This window comes from Nanorana parkeri, unplaced genomic scaffold (genome assembly GCF_000935625.1).
Source record: "Nanorana parkeri isolate BGI_ZX_2015 unplaced genomic scaffold, ASM93562v1 scaffold1169, whole genome shotgun sequence".
Classification (NCBI taxonomy): domain Eukaryota; kingdom Metazoa; phylum Chordata; class Amphibia; order Anura; family Dicroglossidae; genus Nanorana; species Nanorana parkeri.
In genome coordinates this window covers 470,502-481,028 of record NW_017307437.1, presented here as the reverse complement: position 1 = coordinate 481,028, position 10,527 = coordinate 470,502, and the positions used below count along the sequence as shown (strand labels likewise).

The 10,527-nt window shown below is 49.6% G+C and overlaps 1 protein-coding gene across 1 annotated transcript in view; it reads right to left on the bottom strand.

Moving 5' to 3' along the window:
- The window catches only part of PIK3R6 (phosphoinositide-3-kinase regulatory subunit 6), a 45,848-nt gene that overhangs the window by 21,287 nt on the left and 14,034 nt on the right, over positions 1-10,527 (bottom strand). Inside the window, exons 2-4 of the mRNA XM_018568301.1 lie at positions 2,917-3,093; positions 1,844-1,930; positions 665-756 (exon numbers count right to left, since the gene is read on the bottom strand). Of these exons, the coding sequence (XP_018423803.1) occupies positions 665-756; positions 1,844-1,930; positions 2,917-2,929 (192 nt within the window). The 5' untranslated portion in view covers positions 2,930-3,093. The remainder of the gene's footprint in view (positions 1-664; positions 757-1,843; positions 1,931-2,916; positions 3,094-10,527) is intronic.

Genomic DNA, 10,527 nt, shown 5'->3' with positions numbered 1-10,527 from the left:
ATATATTATTATAGAACATAAAATATTATTATTATTACATTTAAAAAAATATAATTACATGAAACAACTGTACATAGGTCTGTTTAAAAATATTTTCACCTGACATTCACACATTTTTCTAATTGTATTCAATTGAGGGGGGAAAAAAAAGTGTGAATCCTGGGTAAAAGTTGTAAAACAATTTGTGCAAAAACATCTATAAATAGGCCCCTATACACACAAAAAAAAGGAACACAAGAAAGGAAAAATATCAAGAACATGAAATTAATGAAACTACTGTAAATACACTCTTCCCCCCGACAATACCCCTCCAAAAAACCCAAAATGAATACTTTTTTGTGTATGCGTCTGTGTGTGATGAAAATTTGATTTTTCCTTACTTCCTGTCCCTGTGACACCTGTACAAGTAATGGGGGGAAGAAGCAGCTGAATGCCATGGCCACCAAATAAAACATTGCCAGTAGTTCTATCCCTTCCCCCCTCCACTAACAATGGAAATGCCGTTGGGTGATGGCAATAGGAGACCCAGCAGTCCCTCGGGTTCTGTCCCTTTTTAACCATTGTTACCTTTTTTAAAAACATTTTTTAACCCTAAAACATGTTATTATCATCCTCTGTGACATAAATACTGGTGTATATAAATGTCCCGTTGCCAAGGTCCTACCTTCTCCAACTCCTTAATGAGGACCCCAACCATTATATTCCCGCTGTAGGGGTTCCGGTCCAAACTCTTGTGCAGGGTCCATCTCATCATTCCTGCGATAGAGCGAATAACAGTAATTAATTAGAAAACACATCCCTTTCCTTTGTTTTTTTTACTTTCAGTATTTCCCATCTGATGCCCCTATAGCAGGGGTAGGCAACTTTGGCACTCCAGCTGTGCTGAAACTACAAATCCCATAATGCATCTGCCTCTAAGCGTCATGCCTGTGCCTTTCATAGTTTTTGCAGTGCCCTCATTGGACTTGTAGTTCCATAACAGTTGCTCAGGTTGCCTACCCCTGCCCTATAGGTATATATCAGGTGTAGGCAACCTGGGCACTCCAGTTGTGGTGAAACTAAAAGTCCCATGAGGCATTGCATTACAACCGTAATTCTACAGAGCCAGTGTTACCAGTTTACATACAAATGTTTAAGGCTTTTTAGCCCTCATCAGTACAAGCTATGGATTTACTGTAGGGCTTGTGAGTCCAGGGGAACAGAACAACCATTAAGGTCATGTGAGGCAGAACCTTTATTTATGTTGTTCAGCAAGATGGTAAGGCCCTCAAGAAAACCCATACATTCGTACGTGAAATATGACCAATAAAATAAATATGACCAAATAAACCAATGGAAATGCTAAAGCAGAGCTCCAGCTAACAAAATAATATGATAAAAATAAATAGCTAATTAAAACTCTGATGACCAGCATCATTTGACCCACTTCCTCTAAGCCCATGTCATCCCGGACGAGCCCCCAACCAGCGACTAGACAGTGAAAGGAGAAGCAGCACAGTGATGATCTCATGTCTCTGTCACTCTGCTCTCCTCCTATCGGCATACTCCTTGTACCGGTTCTTCCACACTCTGATCTCTGCTGTACAGGGACTGCAAGCGGCTGATACCAGGCCCCATTCAGGTTCTTGCATTTAATGTGATGTATTAATGATCACAGAGCTGCATCACTTTGTGTCTCTTACATCTGCCCGGAGATCGGATTTAAAAGTCACGATCGGTAAACTTTTCAACTCAAGGTTAATGATTACTGAAACCCCCCCCCCATCACGTGCCTCTGATATGGAGACGGTTGGAGTCCTTCCCCTTCCTCTCCCACAAACCTGCCATCTCTCCTCCGTCCTACCTGGGTCAGAATGCAGCGCTGCGTGCTGGCCATCAAGGCCCCGGAGAATGGCTTGCACCTTCTGATGGACCATGTCTGCCTCGGTTGCTGCAAAGCAGAAGAAATATCATTCAGGGTCGTCAGTGATCATTAGGGGCAGAGGCAAACTGCACGTGTGTTGTGGTACGTTATGGAGATAGATCAGGGTGCCATTCAAGAACACTTCACCGCGATTTACTGCTGCACAATAGTAAGAATGCGGCATTAAGCAGAAGACGCTGGCTCCATGCTGTTTGACCGGCTCCATGCTGTTTGACCGGCTCCATGCTGTTTGACCGGCTCCATGCTGTTTGACCGGCTCCATGCTGATTGGCCGGGAAGCTGGCTCCATGCTGTTTGGCCGTCTCAAATGGCGGGGAAGCCGGCTTCCTAGCCAATTAGCATCGAGCCGGCTGTTTGGTCAGGAAGCTGGGAAGCCATGCTCCCTCGCTGCACTGCAGGTCACAGAGAGGAAATCTCCCCCTGACCGGAAGTTCCAGTATGGGGATGAATATCGGAGCATTTGGGCGACTACGAGTACACACCCAAATACTCGGTATTGGCACCGATACCGATACTAGTATCGGTATCGGTGCATCCTTAATAAGTATACTTCTATTGATCCAGCTTGGCCCAGTGTTAGTAAACTGTACATAGTTTACAGTATATCTGGTAGGGACACGGGCTCACTCATTCAGCACAGTGGCCATTCAGCGAACGCCTAGTATTTTTATCAATGAATTCCAGGCATTCAATGATGAAACGAGGGGCGGTTACATCACACTGAATGGCCGCTGTGCCGAGCGAGTGACCTGTGTTTTCAGAGCAGAGGGGAAGTCGCTCAGCACAGCGGCAATCCAGGACCCGGAAGATCGCTGTAAGGCTGCAGAGTGGCTCCGGCTACTACAGAGCTGTACAGGATCCCTGTGGGCCGACCACGTATAATATATACTATATACTTACATTGGGCCAAGCCGGACAAAAATACAGAAATACTCATTCCCCTTTTTCAGCTTTAATTATAAATACATGAATGAAGTGTTCAGTGGGATTACCTGAGCGGTCCATAGAGAAGGCATTTATCAGACCGAGGGTGATGATGGAGGATCACACCTGTGTAATATTCAGAACGAGGATGAAGATGGAGGCTCACACCTCTATGATATTCACATGGGGGATGATGATGGAGGCTCACACCTGTGTAACATTCAGCTGAACTCTCCTCCGCAGATCTGGATGGGCAGAAGAAAGAAAAGATCTCATTCATTATTTCCTCTTATTGACGATCACAATGAGCTTTATAATCTGACCAGGAAAATAATATCCGAGGACGGATCACATTTCCGCAGAAACGTTTGTATCACTGATATCAATCTGGATCAGAATTGTTCTCACTCTGGTCCCCTGCCTGTGGGGCCCCCAATTACCCCTGTATTGCCTATGTGCCTCTGCCTGTGGGGCCTCCAATTACCCCGGTATTCCCTGTGTGCCTCTGCCTGTGGGGCCTCCAATTACCCCTGTATTGCCTATGTTCCTCTGCCTGTGGGGCCTCCTATTTCCCCTGTATTCCCTATGTGCCTCTGCCTGTGGGACCTCCAATTACCCCTGTATTGCCTATGTGCCTCTGCCTGTGTGGCCTCCAATTACCCCTGTATTCCCTATGTGCCTCTGCCTGTGGGGCCTCCTATTTCCCCTGTATTCCCTATGTGCCTCTGCCTGTGGGGCCTCCTATTTCCCCTGTATTGCCTATGTGCCTCTGCCTGTGTGGCCTCCAATTACCCCTGTATTCCCTATGTGCCCCTGCCTGTGGGACCTCCAATTACCCCTGTATTGCCTATTTTCCTCTGCCTGTGGGGCCTCCAATTACCCCTGTATTCCCTATGTGCCTCTGCCTGTGGGACCTTCAATTACCCCTGTATTCCCTATGTGCCCCTGCCTGTGGGACCTCCAATTACCCCTGTATTGCCTATGTTTCTCTGCCTGTGGGGCCTCCAATTACCCCTGTATTCCCTATGTGCCCCTGCCTGTGGGACCTCCAATTACCCCTGTATTGCCTATGTTTCTCTGCCTGTGGGGCCTCCAATTACCCCTGTATTCCCTATGTGCCTCTGCCTGTGGGATCACCAATTACCCCTGTATTCCCTATGTGCCTCTGCCTGTGGGGCCCCCAATTACCCCTGTATTCCCTATGTGCCTCTGCCTGTGGGATCACCAATTACCCCTGTATTCCCTATGTGCCTCTGCCTGTGGGGACCCCTATTACCCCGGTATTCCCTATGTGCCTCTGCCTGTGGGACCTCCAATTACCCCTGTATTCCCTATGTGCCTCTGCCTGTGGGGCCTTCAATTACACCTGTATTCCCTATGTGCCTCTGCCTGTGGGGCCCCCTATTACCCCGGTATTCCCTATGTTCCTCTGCCTGAGGGGCCTTGTCCCCCTTCTGCCCCTGTATTCCCTATGTGCCTCTGCCTGTGGGATCACCAATTACCCCTGTATTCCCTATGTGCCTCTGCCTGTGGGGACCCCTATTACCCCGGTATTCCCTATGTGCCTCTGCCTGTGGGACCTCCAATTACCCCTGTATTCCCTATGTGCCTCTGCCTGTGGGGCCTTCAATTACACCTGTATTCCCTATGTGCCTCTGCCTGTGGGGCCCCCTATTACCCCGGTATTCCCTATGTTCCTCTGCCTGAGGGGCCTCCAATTACCCCTGTATTGCCTATAAGATCTTTTTATTGGTCAGAAGTTAGGAAAGTTTTCTGCCTTTAACCTCAATATCCGCCAGAGATTAAAACTGGCCGCAAACGAGACTAAAAAAGAGAAAAAAAAAGGAAGTGTGGGGTCCGTCATCATTAACCCCTTCCACACTGTAACATTGACACACGCGGCTCTGGGTGACTGCACAGCATTGTGGTTGTTGTGTTTCTATTCATGATGGTGACTGGTCACCAGATCCCGATGTAAGAAACATTTATGGTGACCAATAAAGTGGCCCTGTCATCGGAAACATTTATTCTTCAGTAAATGGATGCTGAGTCATGTGTCTGTGTAACACTTCCAGGTATTTATTACCTCTCACAGAGGTCACATGACTCCCCCTGACAATGCTGCCATCTGCTTTCCTCTCCACAAGGACGGTGCCATCTTTGTTCAGGCATCATCCAGGGTCACCATCTACTTCCTGTACTGAGATGGCGGCTCAGAGATGACACAAATCCTGGAGCCTGGACAGTTCTTGGCTGTGTTCACAAATGCCCTTCACCTTGTTACAATGTTACAGACTGATCACTGCGTAGGGTTGCCACCTGTCCAGGATTCACCCGGACGGTCCGGTTTTTAAATCTTGTGTCCGGGTTTCCAGCCAGCTGCCACCCGGACACAAGGCACTAAGTGCTGATGCCGACACTTTATATTTTTTGACAGATGCGGCTGCCGAGGTCCACAGCAATTGCGGGACCTCAGGCAGCCGCATCTGCCTGAAGCTTCATCTTCCTGTGACACATAGGCGCCTGTAAACAGGGGCAGGCAGGCCCACATATCTCCTCCTCTGTCTGACACAACGCTGCCCGCCTCCGGACCCCTGGTGAGACACCGCACAGCACACACAGCAAACGATGCATAGCCCACCTTAGAGCCCACACAGTCACCTGAGAGCCTGCATAGCCCACCTGGGAGTCTGCATAGCCCACCTGAGAGCCCGCATAGCCCACCTTAGAGCTCGCATTGCCCACCTGAGAGCCCACACAGCCACCTGAGAGCCCACACAGCCCACCTGAGAGTCCACATAGCCCACCTGAGAGTCCACATAGCCCACCTGAGAGCCCGCATAGTCCACCTGAGAGCCCGCATAGTCCACCTGAGAGCCCGCATAGCCCACCTGAAACCCCACACAGCCACCTGAGAGCCCGCATAGCCCACCTGGGAGTCCCCATAGCCCACCTGAGAGCCCACATAGCAACCTGAGAGCCCGCATAGCCCACCTGAGAGCCCACTTAGGCACTTGAGAGCCCGCATAGCCCCCTTAAAAACATGCATAGCCCACCTGAGAGCCCACATAGCCCACCTGAGAGCCAACATAGCCCACCTGAGAGCCTGCATAGCCCACCTGAGAGCCCACATAGCCCACCTGAGAGCCCACATAGCCCACCTGGGAGTCCGCATAGTCCACCTGAAAGCCTGCACAGCCCTGGTGAGACTCCATACAGGCCACCTGAGACCCTGGAGACATCAGGGCGCCACACCGGAACAACACATAGTATGTAGCTTCATATTATTTTGTATTGCTGTATAAGGTATTGCTGGGATTTGTAGACCTCTATAGCCGGTCTCCTTACTCCCTTCCCTGGCTGCCTTTCCTCGCTCTCTCCTCTATATTCTAGCCCACCTGAGAGCCCGCATAGTCCACCTGAGAGCCCGCATAGTCCCCCTGAGAGCCCGCATAGCCCACCTGAGACCCCACACAGCCACCTGAGAGCCCGCATAGCCCACCTGGGAGTCCCCATAGCCCACCTGAGAGCCCACATAGCAACCTGAGAGCCCGCATAGCCCACCTGAGAGCCCACTTAGGCACTTGAGAGCCCGCATAGCCCCCTTAAAAACATGCATAGCCCACCTGAGAGCCCACATAGCCCACCTGAGAGCCAACATAGCCCACCTGAGAGCCTGCATAGCCCACCTGAGAGCCCACATAGCCCACCTGAGAGCCCACATAGCCCACCTGGGAGTCCGCATAGTCCACCTGAAAGCCTGCACAGCCCTGGTGAGACTCCATACAGGCCACCTGAGACCCTGGAGACATCAGGGCGCCACACCGGAACAACACATAGTATGTAGCTTCATATTATTTTGTATTGCTGTATAAGGTATTGCTGGGATTTGTAGACCTCTATAGCCGGTCTCCTTACTCCCTTCCCTGGCTGCCTTTCCTCGCTCTCTCCTCTATATTCTCCCCCCCAAAAAATAGCCGCGCGCGGTGCTAGAGTGTTCGGGTTTCACTTGAAGAAAAGGTGGCAACCCTATCACTGGGGTTTTTTTGAATATGGAATCCAGGAGCCGGTGTGTCCAATCCAGAAGCCGGCAGGACTATTTTTAGGAGCCAGCTCCATTGACAACAACTAGAGGAAACCTCAAATGTTGGGTGCCAGCTGCCTTTTTTAAGCGGCATTGGCTACCTGGCTCCTGAGATTTGTCCAGCCTTGCCTTAAAGGATAAATAAAGCCTCTGGTGTTTTTGCATATATATATATTGTTGGCGCTCGGAGCCATGGAGCGAGTATCAGCAAAACAGCAGAATTCGTTCAATGTTCAAGAGCAGCTGTTGTTAAAGTGTTTAAAGACCGGACTGTCAGCCGAAAATCTGGGTCTGAACGTGCGAATTGTGGCCGTCAGCGACTAGTCAATGTTAGGGCAGAACGGGGGAGGGGCAAGACTGGTACAAGACAACAGAAGGATAACAGTGCCGTGTCAGATTCCTCGCATCACCTTTCACCATCTCGTGGAGACACGAGGCGGCCCAACGAAGTACTGATGGGGCAGTCATAATAATCTGGCCACTCAGTGTATATATATATAAGGCTAGCAAGCAGTAGATCTATGCAAAAAGTGTAAAAAGTGTGTCTTCCCAGCGCGCTCCCGTCTGAAAATGTGAAGATCCTCGGGCGGCCGCAAAGCACCGTGGGGCGGGCACATGCGCAGTTCACATCTTCGGCCGGGATGCAAGGAGAGACACAAGGTAAGTCTATGGACGGGGTGCACCCGCAAGCAGACACCGTGGGACAGGAAGTGCCAGCAAGCACAGAGGAGTCAGCACTGGAGGGACAGATGAAAAGGACAGGAAAGAAGAGGAAGATCGGATTAAGAAACATCATTAAAGGTAAGTGCTGATATTAACATTGGGGGGAGGGGAAAAAATTGACTTTAATGTCACTTTAAAATGTAAACCCAAGAACATATATGTAACATATTACAGCTTACCAGTCCCTTAGATGTGGCGGCTGCATTAGTTTTCCTTTTTCAGGCTTGTCTCTTCTTTATTTTCCCCTGGTGATCCTGCCAGTAACACACTTCCGGTGCTATGGTGACAACATTCACTTTACTGTATAAATGGAGGAGGAGCGTTGTCACCCTAGGCTATGCTTTGAGTTAGACTACACATACCACCCTTCATCTCATGTCTATTATATATGAGGGAGGGGGAGTTTTTTAGTCGACAAGACAGCCTGGGAAGGCTGATAACACTGTGTGAGATTTCAGTGCAGTACATAGGAAGTCACAAGGACTCTGGGTTTTCTGGCAGGATCAGCAGATCATTTTTCTATATTTGCATCAAATGTACTAGAAAACGAATGCAGCCGCCACGTCTAAGGACTGAGCTCCAATATATTCTAGTTTTGGGTTCAAATTAGGTAAATTAGGGCATATAGTCACTCATTTTGGAGGCTAGTGCTTTCATATTGTTACTCGGTGCTTGTCCTGAGCAGGGGATACTACATGTCTCTACCTGAAACAAGGGGTGCACCGATTTTCTCTGACCGGCAGTGACACGAGGGAACATGGAGCCGGCTTCCTGGCCAATCAGGAGGCCCAGCGTCTGGTAATGACTGGCCGCCTGACTTCCTGATTGGCCGGGAAGCTGGCTCCACGCTGTTTGGCTGGCTCAATGTTAATTGGTTGGGAAGCTGGCTTCCCGGCCAATCAGCATCAAGCTGGGCAAACAGCATGGAGACGGCTTACCGGGCAATCAAGAAGCCAGGCGGTGGGTAATGACACGCTGCCTGGCTTCCTGATTGTCATGGAAGGCGGCTCCATGCTAGCGGAAGTAACGGTATCGGGATTCGTTATCGGCGAGTACCGAAAGATAAATATCGGTACTCGTACCTTATACTGAAAAACCGGTATCAGTGCATCCCTACCTACCTATCAAATTTTAAAAGGGATCTCCAGGCAAAACTAGATTTTGGCATTTGAAGAGCCTCTGTGGGTTAAATTAAAAAGTGTAATATAAAACACCATGCAAAATACTTCATACTTACCTGGCCCCCCTCTGCATGTGGTGGTTTCATCCTGTGGTCCTATGCCAGTACAGGACCAAGGGCCCTGCGGGTGGAATCATAGAGCGCAGGGGAGAGGCATCTGACTTACCAGGAAGTTTGTCATATGTGAAGAGCCTTTTGACAGTCAACTTCCTCCACTCAGAGGTATCTTTTTGGGACAGCCCCTCCCTAGTACTTGGTGGACCGGCTTCAGCAGGTCCCCAGGGATTAGGGTCCATCTGGCTTAAATGAGAACTATGGGGTCAGGGCTTTTCCCCATAGTTCTCCTTAGAGTAACGGAAGGACACAAACTAGCGTCCTCCCGTTACCCTAGGCTCAGTATACCGCGAGCTGTAGCTCGCAGTATACTGAGACGCCGCAGCCGGAGCGGATCCCGACATCGATGTCGAGATCCGCCCAGCTGTATGAGTGACAGCTGGCTCTGCCTATCTAGAGGCAGAGCCAGCTGTACCCGCCCCCTCCCCCGTCCGTTCCGCCAGTCAGCGCTGGCGGATCGGAGCGGGGAGGGGGGAATCCAGCCCCTCCCCTGTCACGGCAGAGAGCTGTGACAGGATCGAGAGGTGAGCGAACGCCGGTATGTGTTCGCTCACCTCCCGATCTACTGAGCCGACCTGTGACAGTCTCATTGTCACAGGTCGGCTAGAACTATGAGGTGAGTGAAAAGCACTCACCTCATAGTTCTCCTTTAAGGGCTAGGTGGACTAGAGTGCCTTGCCCGTCAGGAGTTTTGGGCCCCGGGTGGGGTGGGGGGCTCAGGGATATTGTGGCGCTCTTTTACGGCAGAGGACCAAGCACCCTCTTGCACTTATTTGTGTCCGTTGATTTCACTGTTAAACAAAATGCGTACAATGCACGATTCTATCTACACATCCGTTAGTCAACCAGACCCAATGCCATTTGATCCAACAATGGCCCCTCCCACAACCACAGAATGCTTTGGTTACACACATTCCAAAGAAAGGCTCCTCCCACACAGTACCTAGCTCTCACATGCTGGGACCAGTTCCTGAACCTTTAGTGCGGGGACTCCTGCAGCTCATTGAATATACATAGATGACTACAAATCCCAGCAATACATTATACAGGGATGCAGAATACCATCAGCTACAGATGACTACAAATCCCAGCAGTACATTATACAGCAATGCCGAATGGCAACCGGCTATATAAGACTACAAATCCGAGCAATACATTATACAGCAATGCAGAATAATATGAAGCTGCATACTCTAAAGGGCCAGTATCGCCTTTTAGTATCGGGGCATTTTCACGAGTACCCGTGAAAGTTCCCAGTATCGGCACCGATATCCATACTGGTATCGCTGCATCCCTGATATATATGTATAAACATCACTTAAAATGTTTTCTTCATCCCGGATCGGAATCCCTATTAATAGCCGACTCTCGCAAACACAGAAGTGCATCAGGAAGTCAAATATACGTCTCCAGCGTTCTGCCAGGAAATAGAATGTTTGATCAACAGAGGAGGCAGGGGAAGTTTTTATTTCTGCTGAAAAACAAATCATCAACCAAATATATTTCAACAAGTAGCGGGGGTTCCTGTTACTCCTCTAAAAATATACAAATGCCTATTAAGCCCGCAGCGGAGAGGAA